The sequence below is a fragment of the Arctopsyche grandis genome, chromosome 11 (genome assembly GCF_051622035.1).
Source record: "Arctopsyche grandis isolate Sample6627 chromosome 11, ASM5162203v2, whole genome shotgun sequence".
Classification (NCBI taxonomy): Eukaryota; Metazoa; Arthropoda; class Insecta; order Trichoptera; family Hydropsychidae; genus Arctopsyche; species Arctopsyche grandis.
In genome coordinates this window covers 21,018,878-21,034,885 of record NC_135365.1, presented here as the reverse complement: position 1 = coordinate 21,034,885, position 16,008 = coordinate 21,018,878, and the positions used below count along the sequence as shown (strand labels likewise).

The window sequence follows — 16,008 nt, the reverse complement described above, 5'->3', positions numbered from 1 at the left end:
GCATGAAAAAGAGATGGACAGAGCAAGCGGATGTTACAAATGTTGATCCAAATATTGCCAAAATATATAGAAATCATTAGTAAAAAGCGTATTTGAAAATAAAATAGTGACAGAAGTGATCAATTATATATAAAAAAAGTAAATTAATCCGTTACTAATTCCTCAAATAATTAAATAAACAAAATCGGTAGCCCAGTTTTCTCTGCCAGTCGTTAAAAATTTTCCTTTTCATTAATTATAACTATTGGCTCTATTGTGTAATAAATATTTTAATTTATCATAGATATTAAGTAGGTATTTTACAAATGAAAATTATAATAAAAAAAAAATAGTGACAGAGAAGGTCAAAGAGAATAAGAACAAGATCAAATGCAATGGCGAAAAGCAACTACGTGATTACAATTATATGCGTTAAAATGAAATTCGACATGGAAAAAAAGTTAACCAAATTCATTCATATCGTAAATAGATTAGACCTTCGCTATCATAGGGAGCATGGAGAGTGACTAGAGGAATAGGAAGCAGCTTGTTACTATTTTACGTGCCTGCATCAGAAGAGTCGAGGATTCGGTGTTGTGTCAAAAGCGGAAGAAAAGACATTCCGTCTATTCTGCTGATTCCTGTGTAAGTATAACAGTGACATTTACCTTGTATCACATTACATTCCAAAGCTAATTGAACAATTGATAGCATATTAGTAAAAAACATATACTTTTTTTTATACATTTCTCACAACCCTTCATTACACAAAACTCATCCAAATCAACAACAACGAATGATAATGAAATTGACTTAAAAAAAGACCCATTATCTAATCGAATGCATCGGTATTCACGCACACAGTCTATAGAAGATATGTATGTAAAGAGAAGATGATTGAATTGAATCTTGCGTGCATGTAATAAACAGATAGTTTTGTATAATAAGAGTCGTATGAGAAACACAAGAGGATCGGGAATTAAAACACAACCTTCACCGCAGCAATATATAAGTTAAAAAATATATATATATAATAAAATATTAGATCACGTGAAATTATATTCAAGTGCAAAATTTAAAATCACATCTACAAAAAAAATCATATGTAAACCAAATACAACTTTTATATGAAATTAGCAAAAGGTAGAATCAAATGCTAAATATGAAAAAAAAATTATAATAGCATAGCAGATCCGTATTGTAAAATTAAAGTTAGTTTGCTCAAAAAATTTTTTTAATGTAATTAATGAAAATTCATGCCATTTTTGATTTGTAATCATTCTGATAGGACAACCTATGCGTCGAGCAATACCTGAAGCTACCGCTGCTTTAGCGCTAGAATCCCTATACGTTCCATTTATTATCGCGAGCTCCATGAGTTGTCTCTTTTTGAGTTCATCCTCCCCATCGGCTTGCTAAAATAACACAATTAGCACACATTAATCACTATAAGATCGACCATTTACATTGAGAATATTTTGAAAGTGGTTGAATTACTGGAATCAATAGACGTTTGACTTCTTCTACGGCTCTGGCCAGTTTGGCAGCTGCACGATTTTCAGTATCTTCTACTGTCAACAAAACGTGTAGTTCGTCAGTTAAATGCTCCCAGTTAGGCTTTCCTCGATTTGCATCCTCCTGCAAGTTCAAACGATACAACATAAGCTCTAGATTTCACATTACATTCGTTAAAATACTAAAAGTAACAATCAAAATATATTATACAACAGAGTTAATTATTAACAATGTTTTACCTTACAAACGATTTATTTTCCATCCCATAATATCAAAAGTGCTGCGTAAGACACAATTGTTAACAGTGTTAAGGTTAGTTTTAATAAAATTATTGCTATTCTTATAAACTTAAACATACTATTGACAAACATTAGAGAGTGCTTTATAAAATTTAGTTTTTAGTTGTGTAAAGTCAGTTAGTTTATTATTTAAATATATTAGTATTGAATGAAAGACGATTTTTCTTACCTTCTTTTTATCTCTCATCGACCCTTTGCCTCGGACCATAATTTTACATCCTGTTTCTTGTTCTAACTGTTTTGCGGTCATACCGCGTGGCCCAAGTATCCGGCCGACGAAATTAAACTGCAAAGATACAAAATTTCTCATTAAAAACTAAATCATTTTTAAAACAAACATATAGTCCTACTAAAAGGATCAAAACTACAAAATATTATTGCTTATAATCAATTTCCAAATTTTTAAACTTCAAATACACATTGTACAAAAACGATTCATGATATTATAGTTATCTACGTTTGTTTTGTTTTATTTTTTACATAGATATATGCCAGGAAGGCCAGACAAGTAGACTCCAATGCGCTTTCCTAGATAATTAATTACAAACATTGCAGCATTTTTATTACAAAAATCACTGTATTTCGAAAGGCTGAAGAACACGAAATTAACAATTAATTAATCCATTGAAACATATATGGATTTAGACTTGTACATAAATCAAATTCAGATATTGTGACAGTGGGTAGGATAATTTTTATCAATTTGAGGAACCGTTTCAACAATGATAATCAGATAAATTGGCAAACTCTGATAAGAAACGATCGACTTGGAGTAACAAATATTCAAGTCTAAATTCAAGCAGTATTAAAGATTAGCACGGGATCGAACCCAGTAATCTCTCAGTGCTAAACATAAACGGAACCTCCGAATCATACTGTTGACTATGTTATCTATTTCTAATATGGCTTGGATCCGATATTTAATACCACGAGTATTTCCTTCTTGTATCATTTATTGAAGCATCAAACTTATGCATCTTATATCTATAGTTACAAAAGCTTTGTGTCATAACATAATGAACTCCGAAGGATGTAAATATAGTTCAAAAGTCAAAAAGGAATGAAGACATACATAATGCCAAGACTAGACAAGAGTATCTTTAATATTTCTTAGAAATATTATCATTTGAGACAAGCGCTCATTAGCAGTAGTCACATATAAGTGTAAGGGACGACGGATTGCATTGTAGCGGAGCAAGAATAGTGGTATTCTTTGTCGAATGATGGGAGATGTTCTGGTGAGATAAGCTGTGGAAGAGGCGGCCGCAGTTTTGTGGCGGGTGGTCTATGAATAGAGTTTGGTGCCGAGCCAAGTGTTCCATTTGGTTCGGTCAGCCGGAGGAGAAGCGTCTCTCCTCTCTCTCTCCGGCTCGAGCCTCGGCTCTGACTCACGTGGCAGCACCTGCTCCCGTCTCCATGCGAGCCGCGAGCCAAAATAAGCACGTGAGACTGCATCTGCGACCGCTCCTGAACCACACCGTGACGTGACAACCATAAATGACCCGAGAATTCCGTCCACCGCCGTAGGAAGTAACTTTCATTCTTCAAGGCGCATTCTTTCCGGAGACAAATTTATGTCACATTCGCTGTCTCCAACAGACAACAGAACTTTATAATGGACGAGTATTTTTGGCGCGACAGAAGAAATTGATCTTAAAGCCCGATACACACGGAGACAAGTGTCAAGCTTGCAAACATGAAATATGTTTGAACAAGTTTTTCCTGTGTCAACAACACAATTCTTCCATGTTCGATGATAACCACTTTTGACATTTTGACAACATTGCTCAAGTATGTATCGGGATTTAAAATGACAAAAATAATGCCTTACGCTGTGCTGTATTACCCCCAATGAATTAAACTTGACATTTAAACATTGAAACCAAAAATTAATCTTTTACATCTAACGATTATTCATTTGAATTTAATTTGAAAGCATTTATTTTGGAAAAAAATTCTCTTTTGTTTCTTTGTTTTTTTTTTCTTCATATAAACTTTTTCTAGGGAAAACATTAAAATTAACAAATAATGTACACAAAAATCTAAAAATAATCCATAGATGTCTCTATGATTATTATTTCTGTACTGATTAATTGTTATATGCTATGTATTCTGATTGTATATGTATTATTGTATTTCTGACCGTTATCGTACACTCGTCGCATTGGAGCGATCTGTAATGACGAGCGTATATTGATTGTAACAATAAAATAAAATATCTATGTATATATATATATGTACATAAGGTACATATAGAGTAGCAGTTCATCTGAAATACCAGACCTGATCCTATAATAAAACATGTTAAATCAGACTCAAATCATCAACTGATTGTTATTTGTATCTATTATTAACATATTTATTTTATTTTACATGGACATATACTAGGAAGGCCTAACTAGACAATTAATGTGCCTTTCTAGACAATTAATTACAAACAGTGCAGCATTTTTATTACATAAATCGCTGTATTAGAGAGGCTAAAGAACACGAAATTAACAATTAATTAATCCACAGAGACATCTATGGATTTAGACTTGTAAATAAATTTTTACATATTTTACATAAATTAAATTCAGATATTTGTGACATAGCGGGTAGGATGATTTTTGCCAATTTGATGCAGGAACCGTTTCAACAATGAAATCAGATAAATTAGCAAACTCTGGTAAGAAACGATCGACTTGGAGTCACAAATATCCAAGTCTGACCAGCTGTATTGAAGATTAGCACGGGATAGTGCCCGGTAACCTCTCAGTGCTAAACATAAACGCAACCACCGAGCCATATGTATTTATTCTTTTAGCATAGATACAGTAGTGTCACGTCAAACATCAATCAACTGTATGCCAGAGTCGAATTTACCAGATGTTTCTTAAACTGACAACCTAGGAGCAGACCTGTCTTAGCTGTCAATGTCATTCCCGGTTGAATTGATAAATGCTCACGTTCAATATATGTATATTCACACACCTAATTATATTGATAAATGTCAACTGGACTATTTGAATCATTTTAAACCAAAACTAAATCATCGCAGACTTCAAACAGCAAGTCTCATATTTATGTATATAGATTTTATCTGTAATTCAAACTATAAAATTCGTTCAGCACACAACGGCAACACATGCTGCAGCCACAACTTCGGCCGAAACCAAAAAATACGAAAATACACCAGATAATCCAAACAGCGATCAATCGACGTATACAATGGCGACTTAAAAGCAACTTGGCATCCATCCTATAAACCTAATTTTTCCCTCATCTAGAAAATGCCGCTCGTTTATGCGTACCGAGGATGAATAACTGGATATGCAGCGCATAAAATAGCAACAATTTGCAGTATGCAGAAGTCAGTGCAAGACGGACAGACATATACTAAATTGAAATGTAATATAGTTTGGGTTTTGAAAAGGTCACGGTTGATTGATAATGTCGAAGCACCGTTTTTTAGACGTATCAATAACGCAACGCCATAACGCAATCCGACGTGATAAATTTGCACAATAAATCTGTAACGTGACCCTCATTAGCATTTATTAACGATATAATCAGACAACGTTATTGATTGCCGAAACGTAGCGCTGCCGTTAACGTGTTAAAAAAATTATCCATCCCGCACGGAGTGATGATACAATCGAAAAAAATCGTCCACAACCTAAAATATTACAATAATGTTAAGACGAATACATTCAGTGGCTGTAGAATTGTATCGATAATCCAGGATGATATATTTTTGATGTGATAATAATAATATAAACCGTAGATTTTTTTACAGCTCTGGCGTGTTGCTGTCGAAAAATCAAGATTTATGTAATTTTTATGTATTTTTATATGCTTCAATTCGAAGCACACACAATGCGACTAACATAAAATCTAATTTTGCTCAGAGAACTTTCAATTCTTTGTATGTTTCGCGTATAAAAAGTTTGAAACAATAACAAAAGTGCACTATAAACGACGGTCACATTCTAAGCGCGCGTGCATTGAATTTTTCCGATACGAGTGCGTTTAGAATGTGACTTTTTTTTTAATTTCGCTCCTTCGATTTTAGACACTTTGCATAAAATAATTGTTTTACATATATTACTATGTTTATAGGCGATAAAATTCGTACTTAAGATTGCAAAAACAAGATATATTATATAGTATTTTAGCAAACGTTTGGCTTTTTTTTGCAATAGAGTTCGAAATCCAGTCTTTTTTGTGTACAATACAAATGTTAAAACGACAATATGTATATATGAAACATACAAAAGCCTTGTAATAAAAAAACGGACGCGATGTATGTATGTGGCGGACGTGTGGACAAGTATGGAGATTTCAATAAAACACATTTTAGAATACAAGAAGTATACGTTATGCATAGGGATGTGACGTAAAGATCAATCATGTCGAGGAGACGCGGGGAAATGGGGGGGGGGGTGTGGAGCGTCTGAAATCTGCTCCTGATATTGAGCGCGCCTGACTTGGAATGGGTGGCGTCAGAGTCAAATGCGCGGAAGCGTATAAACACACATTAATTCATCACTTCGAACGGTGAACGGGTTGGATCGGTAAGCGTGTAATGCGCGCACTCAACTTTTTACTATTAATACGTGCGTGCGCCTATAAATTACCTTACATTTTTCATTTAAATTAGTGTTTAGCTCCTTTCCGAAGCTACCCATTGAAATCAACGAGCACAACGCTAGTTTGTTATAATGATAAGAAAATTTGTTCCGAAATGTGTTATATATCTCATTGTCAGCCCGAATCAAAATCTCAAGAATGCAGATGCGAAAATAAAACAATGATCTCGCACTGTGTACTAATTAACAAAATGCTGCGATATTTGTGTCCTCGCATGAGTACGATATAAATCTTGTGTATTTTGCACTGCACTCGTGCATCAAAATAAAATTGGTATACCTACGCGAAAAAAAATCTTGGCTATTCTCACGGCTCTGCATCCTTCACACACGCAGATAAATCGTCGCACGTGTCGCTGATTACTTGTGAAGTGACACAAAAATAATATTAAGATATTATTCCGCTGAAAACTGGCCGATGGAATTAACACACATACATAAATTACATAAAATTCGTAGCCCTTACAGCGTTTTAAATCGCTTTCTAAAATTTATTCACATTGACAAACGCGTTTAATTGACTAATTATAAAATTTGAAAAAAAAAATGCGCAACTCTAGAATGTTCGCTGATTCGATCTGTCGAATTAGTTGTTTTTTTTATAACGTCATTTGCTAAGTGTGCACATTTTGTCATATTTGCAAGGTCAATTTGGCAATTCCACTTTAGTCAACGACCATAAAAGTACTCACGCATAATGTGTAATTATTTATTTATATATATATATATATATATATATATATATATATATATATATATATATATATATATATATATATATATATATATATATTTCAGATCGATCACTCAACGAATGATTATCACAATCATATTATGTACATTCCACACCCTTTAACATTTGCAACCGTTTCCTCAATTCGACGAAAAAAACGACCATAAACTAAATCATTATATGACAGAGAGATGAATCGACAAATACATAGTAAAGGTCTGACCGCACTATACGACAACTGAACGATCCGACACTTCACAACAGTGTGCGACAATATTAGGTAAACCGCACTTGAACGACAGCGATGCGACACAACGCAGTAAATTATGTCAATCATTCGTTCGGTACCTCGGAGCAAGATGGACGAAACGGACGCTATTATAGTATATCTGATATGCTATAATTGAGGTGTGCGTGCATTCGCACGGCACATTTCAGGTTTTGTTTCCTAACGCATGCGCGCTTTATGTGTTCATGCGTTGTTGTTGACTTTGTACTTGGTTATGTACAGTGTGGTTTTTTATTAGAACAGTGATGTGCGGTTTTTCTTGTGCGATATTCATGAACAACCGTCTCGTTCTCCGACGAAAGGGTCTCTTGGACTGTATTCGTCGGGGGGTGGTGGCCTCATGTTGAGGGCTTTAAGGGTCAAATTCCGTGACCTTTAAAGCGGGCTTAGAAATCTGATATGCGAGGAAGAAGCACAGTCGAGAAAAACCAAAAGAGTATGGCTACATGCTATTTCAAAGTCACGATATGAAGAAAGAGAATAATTGTCGCAAGGCAACCCCCACTCCGACACTTGCGTCAAGTTTCGAACGACACCTTGCGTCAAAGTTGGTCGGAAAGTCAACTTTGTCGTTGTACGTCATGCGACTGTCGCGCAGTGCGTTAGGGTCTGACCGCACTATACGGCCGTCGACTGCTACAGCACGACACAACACGGCAAAGTTGATACAAAAGGCAACTCTGTCGCGTAACGCGTAGTGCGTTATATCTCATACAATTTCATACAAACAATATTTGGCCGCACGCTGCCGTTCGTGTCGCAGACGCATAGTGCGGGCAGACCTTTATGTCTCATACAATTTCATACAAACAATATTTGGTCGCGTACTGTTGTGAAGTTTCGGATCGTTCGGTTGACGCATAGTGCGTTCAGAACTTTAGTGAAATGAAATTTATGACCATAATAACAATTGACGCAATCGAATATTTACGTATATTTGTGGCCATTACATTACGCAGTTTGGTCTCCGTTGCAATACCGTTCGTATAAAATTGACGAATATTAAAAATAAAGGTGCGTAACGCATTAAGGTTGTATTTTTTTATTACTCTACAACTACCGTTTGACCTTTTGGTTCATCATCAACATCTTCTTACGCCACTTGTGCGCTGTTTACAGAAGACTTCCTAACAGTCGAACCGCGATATTTACCTTCGTGTTAAAATTCAATTGACACACGCACACGTAAACGAATATGTGAGCAAGCTAAATAAATAAAAATTCGAACGCCAAACTTAAAATATCAATCGCACAATGGGAAACGGCGTTCGATCGGTCGTATCCAAAGAAACAACGAAAACATCAGAGGAAAACCTTCAAAAACGAGTGTGTGGGAGGCTTAGTGTGTATTGAAAACAAATTAGAAATAATAAACCTTCGCACAATCGATCACAACACGTCAGATTCGACTTGAAACAATGTCGAATTCGCACTAATAGGAATCGGAAGCAATTACCAACCAGCTGAACCATCTCCGCTGTCGACGAGTGTTTTTCCAAGCGAAATATTTACCAACGTGCGTACTAACGAATGGAATGGTGGATTTTTAAAAATGAGCCGAGCAATTTCAATATGTGCTAATATATGTAATAACATTTCGGTTGATTTTTTTTTTATTTTGTTTTATTATTACTTACAAAGATATATCAGCATGGACTTGGCATATCTTGCTATGGTCAGTGTGGTTACGAGTTCAAATCACACTGGTTGCTGCCGGCCAGACCTTTCCTATCAGTTTGCCAATTTTTCTGGGAACTGTTTCAATGCCAGATTTTCATTGAAACAGTTCCTGCAAAATTGGCTTTCCCTCCCCATTTATCTCGCAAAATTTTGAATTCTTACGTTAAGCATATCTTGCTATGGTCAGTGTAGTTACGAGTTCGAGTCACACTGGTTGCTGCCGGCCAGACCTTGGTTTGTGACCAGCTCGGTCGTTTCCTATCAGAGTTTGGCAATTTTTCTGATTTCCATTGAAACAGTTCCTGCAAAATTGGCTTTCCCTCCCCATTTATCTCGCAAAATCTTGAGTTATTACGTTAAGCATATCTTGCTATGGTCAGTGTAGTTACGAGTTCGAGTCACACTGGTTGCTGCCGGCCAGACCTTGGTTTGTGACCAGCTCGGTCGTTTCCTATCAGAGTTTGGCAATTTTTCTGATTTCCATTGAAACAGTTCCTGCAAAATTGGCTTTCCCTCCCCATTTATCTCGCAAAATCTTGAGTTATTACGTTAAGCATATCTTGCTATGGTCAGTGTAGTTACGAGTTCGAGTCACACTGGTTGCTGCCGGCCAGACCTTGGTTTGTGACCAGCTCGGTCGTTTCCTATCAGAGTTTGGCAATTTTTCTGATTTCCATTGAAACAGTTCCTGCAAAATTGGCTTTCCCTCCCCATTTATCTCGCAAAATCTTGAGTTATTACGTTAAGCATATCTTGCTATGGTCAGTGTAGTTACGAGTTCGAGTCACACTGGTTGCTGCCGGCCAGACCTTGGTTTGTGACCAGCTCGGTCGTTTCCTATCAGAGTTTGGCAATTTTTCTGATTTCCATTGAAACAGTTCCTGCAAAATTGGCTTTCCCTCCCCATTTATCTCGCAAAATCTTGAGTTATTACGTTAAGCATATCTTGCTATGGTCAGTGTAGTTACGAGTTCGAGTCACACTGGTTGCTGCCGGCCAGACCTTGGTTTGTGACCAGCTCGGTCGTTTCCTATCAGAGTTTGGCAATTTTTCTGATTTCCATTGAAACAGTTCCTGCAAAATTGGCTTTCCCTCCCCATTTATCTCGCAAAATCTTGAGTTATTACGTTAAGCATATCTTGCTATGGTCAGTGTAGTTACGAGTTCGAGTCACACTGGTTGCTGCCGGCCAGACCTTGGTTTGTGACCAGCTCGGTCGTTTCCTATCAGAGTTTGGCAATTTTTCTGATTTCCATTGAAACAGTTCCTGCAAAATTGGCTTTCCCTCCCCATTTATCTCGCAAAATCTTGAATTATTACGTTAAACATACCTTGCTATGGTTAGTGTAGTTACACTGGTTGCTGCCAGCCAGACCTTGGTTTGTGACCAGGTCGGTCGTTTCCTATCAGAGTTTGCCAATTTTTCTGATTTTCATTGAAACAGTTCCCGCAAAATTGGCTTTCCCTGCCATTTTTCTCGCAAAATCTTGAGTTATTATGTTATATCTCAAGGTTCGCTGCATTTCGCTACATATACATATGTCTCTGTGAATGTTTGTTGTATAAAAAAATCGTATTGTTGTATAAATGTTTGTTGGTCGTATTGTATACGATGTTTGCAATGCACTTTACTATGTTTGACCATAGATGTCATATATAATTTCGAATTATGTAATAATTTGGTGTGTTTCTTGATCTGTATAGTACACTCCGGCAGCAACCAGTGGGACTCGAACCGGTGACAACTATATTTGAAAGCCTTATATGCTAACCACCATGCTGCTGGTTAATATTTACCGTGCGACTTATTTACCGTGTAGACATTTTACAGTGTGACCATATTATCATATTGACAATTTACAGTGCAACCTTTGAAGACATGAGGAACAGAGGACATGAGACAGGAGAAACTTGCAAAATAACAAGATCGTACGAACTAACAATGACATAATACACGCCCATTCACAGCTGGATTCTACCTAGTCATGCCGTGCCGCACGATTCTGTGCCTATGCGCCTTAAGTGAGTTGTATTTTTAAATACCATAAAAGGAATTCAACCCTCTGTTGATAAAATGCATTATTCGTTTCAAATATTATATATAATTTTCACTTTTGATATAACACAAAAAAAAAATGGCGGCATTTTTCGTAACGGTTAAGTTAGTTCCGGTAATAATCAAGCGTGTTCATTAAATTTACACAACTTAATGAACGGCGATGAAAGCCTACGATTAATTACGAATGTAAAAATTAATTGTTAAAAGCAAAAGTGAAGTGATGATTGCAATTAAAATTGAAATCTGCGCCCATTTCCACTGATGACGCAAAATTCAAGCAAACCTACATATGTATGTAACATAAACAACAAACGTCGGAGCAAATGAACACTCTCAGGAACGTTTAAAATAATAATTAATTAAAAAAATAATAAAAAGGCGAAAATTCGATGATTATATAAACAGATGGAGTCGTAAAAGCGTTGGCACACGCAATAATTTCAATTCGAAAATCACATTTTGTACGATGATTTATAAGAGACGCGGCACAGATAGCTCTCGGTGGAGGGACGTGGCACGCGTTCGCCTCCTTTGTTGCCGATTCATTTTGTTAATTGGCACTTAAGAAGTCAAAATTTCAATAACGAACGGTCCAAAGCCGAGCCACGGTAATAATTGATGAAGATTTTTTTAAATTTAACTAGCCACAAATCGCACGCTGCAAAGCCATCGATTCCTCGAGAGATTATCGCCACAATACAGATCAATGTATGTACCATTCAGACGAGTCCTGGGATCACGAGCCCAACAGATAGCCGGACAGACAGACGGAAATGGAAAAGTCATAACGGCACGACGAGCGTGAGGCCCTCGGGAAATCGAAACGACATCAAACAAACTGATGATCTAACCTAACCTTTGCCATAGATGTGTATCTCCCAAAGGGCGATTAATTGCCTAAACGTTTCGAAATGCGGAGTATTTTAAGACCAATTTAAACATACATACTATGTCTAAATTGTATTAATGTCTAATTCAGCTGTGGGATCATTGCACTTGCAATTGATTTTACAGGCATAATAAAGTTTTAAGGTTCATTTATTATGCCAGCGCACCACAACTCGGCAACTATGTAGCAGTGTTAAAAATATTCTTCAGTACATTCATATTTATTTTTACAACTGTAGCGTTTTTTAATTGAATCGTATATATCTATGCGGTCTGCGCGCGCACATTAATACGGGAGGAAAAGCCTGTTCCTCTTGTTCCTGTTGTATCCTGCTCGCGCAAATTAAGTGAGTATGTACCGTTTACCATGCACCATTTTTTTTTTATCTTTCGACTTAAGATCTTTCGATTTTTGATCTTTGCGTTTTCTGTCGTTCAACATTCTTTCTCGTCACGTAGACCCATATCTATGTATGTATACACATTAGGTACATATAGAGTAGCAGTTCATCTGAAATACCAGACCTAAATGTTAAATCAGACTCAAATCATCAACTGACTGTAATTTGTATCTATTATTAACATATTTATTTTATTTTATTTTACATAGATATATTACCAGGAAGGCCTGACAGGTAGACCCCAATGCGCTTTCCTAGACAATTAATTACAAACATTGCAGCATTTTTATTACATAAATCAAAGTATTTAGAGAGGCTGAAGAACAATAAATTAACAATTAATTTATTAATTAATTAATCCATAGATATATCTACGGATTTAGACTTGTACATAAATGTATACATATTGTACATAAATCAAATTCAGACACTTGTGTAGGATGATTTTTGCCAATTTGATGGAGGAACCGTTTCAACAATGAAATCATATAAATTTCATTTTGATTAAAATCACAAACCTTTCATTTTGATAAAATGAAAGGTTTGTGTCATGTATTTTTAATAAAACTTTCAACTGCTGAAAATGGACTCAATTACAAATCAACAAAGATTTTTCAGACGTAATGAATAATGATAACTCTATACATAAACCAATCACATAATTCTAAATATGCTTAGTTGCAAATATACATCATCATGGTGTATGTATCGAATCCATACATATGTACTATTAACCCTTTGCCCGCGTCACCAAATTTAGCGAACATGCCCTGTACGCGGCTGCTTTTTTGCGTTGGTTGTAATATTTTTTTGAATGTTACAACCTATATTTATTTTTTTTGACTACTGCCATCTATTGAATTTGGTAAAGTATACATTTAGTAATATTTTCAACCAAGTTATAAAATTTTAACACAATAGACGGCTTTTATACAGGTTGGAACTTCCAAGACATCTATGCGTGTCTCGCGCGCTGAGGGCATTTTCGCTAGGACATGTATAGAGTCGTACGCGGTGGAAAGGTTAATAAGACAATTGATCATACTAAACTTACTATTGTGTCTTGAAAACTAATAGAGATAGTGTCATCATCTTAACAGATGGATAATGTAATTCTTAATATATATATAATGATCTACACATTAAAACATTGACTGAATCCACCAGTAACATTTGATGTATGGAAAATTAAAAGGAAGAAATATTGTGTGAGAAATATAGTGTTGAAAATTTTAATCACAATAAAAATTAATCAGAAAACCAAAAAATTCAGTTTCTAAACGTTTTGGTTTTCTGATTAATTTTAATTGTGATTAAAATTTTCAACACCATATTTCTCACACAATATTTCCATACGTACAAATGTTACTGGTGGATTCAGTCAATGTGTTAATGTGTAGATTCATTATACAATATATTAAGAATTACCTTATCCAACTGTATTTATATACTTTATATTTCTCACACAATATTAATCAAAAGGTAAGATTTTTGTACTACTCGCATGCACTTAATTTTTTACTAATATTATTTATTAAAATGCTGATAAAATTAAAAAGCGCCCGATTTAAGTTTGCACCCAGGCGGTAGAACTCCTAGGCGCGGCCCTGGTAGTATGAATGGCTAATAGACATAATTATATTTCGCCGACGACGGTAAAAATTTGAGAATCGCTGCCGTGTGATGTCATTGTCCGATTTGCAATAACAAAATTGGAAAAAAATATGTTTACACACACACACACCAACCTTGAAACAATAGTAAATGCATACGAACTAGTCCGTTAGCTAGCGTGTTAACGTAAGATGGCCGCTGAAAATGAACGATATTATTATATTATAATATCCGGCACATTGACCCAATTGCGACTAATCAAATTCGATTCAATCATCCAGTAGATATTAAAGCGTAAAAAATATATATATAATAAAAATAAGAACCGGTACGAAGTAGTGCAATCTGCACACACGGCAATGCACCGTTACACTGAGAGTGCAGCTCGTGTACGTACCGGTTTTTGCAAATCGGTTTTTTTTTTATTTTAAATATATTTTTATACGATATATATTAATCGACAACGTCCTCGACGCGTGTGTAAGTAATCATTTAATCGCGAACATCTCCCGAGATAACTCGTGCCGATTATTGCGCGATCTCTCGAGAAAGCTTTTAATAAATTTGCAATCGCCAAAATTTATCTCGAATTATTATGGAACGTGCGAGTATGTATTACACGTATATAACTCGTTGATTATTCATTTTGATAAAATGAAAGGTTTGTGTCATGTATTTTTTGTATACAACTTTCAACTGCTGAAAACGATCTTAATTAAAAAAAATCATCAAAGATTTTTAAGACGTAATGCATAATGATAACTCTATACATAAATCAATCACAAGATTCTAAATATGCTTAGTTACAAATATACATCATTATGATGTATGTATCGAATCCATAACTATGTATATGTACTATCAATAAGACACTTGATCATACTAAACTTACTATTGTATCTTGAAAACTAATAGGGATAGTGTCATCATCTTTACAGTTGGATAAGGTAATGCTTAATATATACATATAATGAATCTACACATTAAAACATTGACTGAATCCACCAGTAACATTTGTATGTATGGAAAATTAAAAGGACTGACTGTATTTGCAGTGATTTTGTATATACATTAGCGCATTTTGTCTTAATGTGCTGTATTTACATACAAATAAGGTAGCTCGGAACAAGATCGTTAGTTCATCGTGGAAAATTAAACCAGCTTAATAGGGATGCGTTCACATTTTTGTACATACATCTAGATATATATGATACAGTAATAGCTCCAGCAAAAGAATCGAACCTCGATTGATATCAGGATAAACAAGTACAGCGAGTTGTTGAACCGGAACAAGTTCCATCGAGCGCACCGGCCGTGCATACTAATGGATTTTGGCCGTAAAACGGACGTTTATAGTCCAAATAAACACCCGGAAAATAAGAATGAATAATAAAAATATATATTTATTTGTTAGAACTATATGTAGATATGCGAGGCTCTCACAATTATTGCAAAGCGTTGAGCTTATTTCTACAAGAATTTTCTGTTAAGTTATTATGTAATTGCATATTGGAACATGTGTACATATAATTGAGTTAATAGACGAGTGGGTAATATATTATTAGGTGTTCAATTGATCTACTAATACTAATATTGATATATACTAATGGCGTGCCGTTATTGGACTACAGGGACTACTAGGCTAGTCTCCTAAAATATTATACATACCTAAAATTTAAAAATATCAATAATTTAACTACAATAAATTCAAATTGCTATCCATATTGATATTGTTCAGTCGGATTAGCAAAGTTCTGAAACCGAAATTAGCCCAAACTGAGGTAGTGGTAGTGGATTTTTGCGAGGCTATTCTATGTTTTTATGGTATGGTCCGCGGCGTCGTTCGCTTGCACGGACTCGCCGTCTCAATTACAATGTTCCCTTCGCGGTACTGACAAATTGTTATGTATAACATTTTTT

At 35.3% G+C, this 16,008-nt stretch overlaps 1 protein-coding gene across 7 annotated transcripts in view; it reads right to left on the bottom strand.

Annotated features, from left to right (window-relative positions):
- how (protein held out wings) overlaps nt 1-16,008 on the bottom strand; it is a 153,936-nt gene that overhangs the window by 10,929 nt on the left and 126,999 nt on the right. For 3 of the 7 annotated variants that reach the window (XM_077440960.1, XM_077440961.1, XM_077440962.1), the window contains exons 3-5: nt 1,963-2,079; nt 1,477-1,617; nt 1,292-1,394 (exon numbers count right to left, since the gene is read on the bottom strand). In XM_077440960.1, coding sequence (XP_077297086.1) covers nt 1,292-1,394; nt 1,477-1,617; nt 1,963-2,079 — 361 coding nt within the window. Of the gene's footprint in view, nt 1-545; nt 621-1,291; nt 1,395-1,476; nt 1,618-1,962; nt 2,080-8,821; nt 8,881-16,008 lie in introns of those variants that run through there. The other 4 variants (XM_077440963.1, XM_077440964.1, XM_077440958.1 and 1 more) reach the window with 2 other exon arrangements.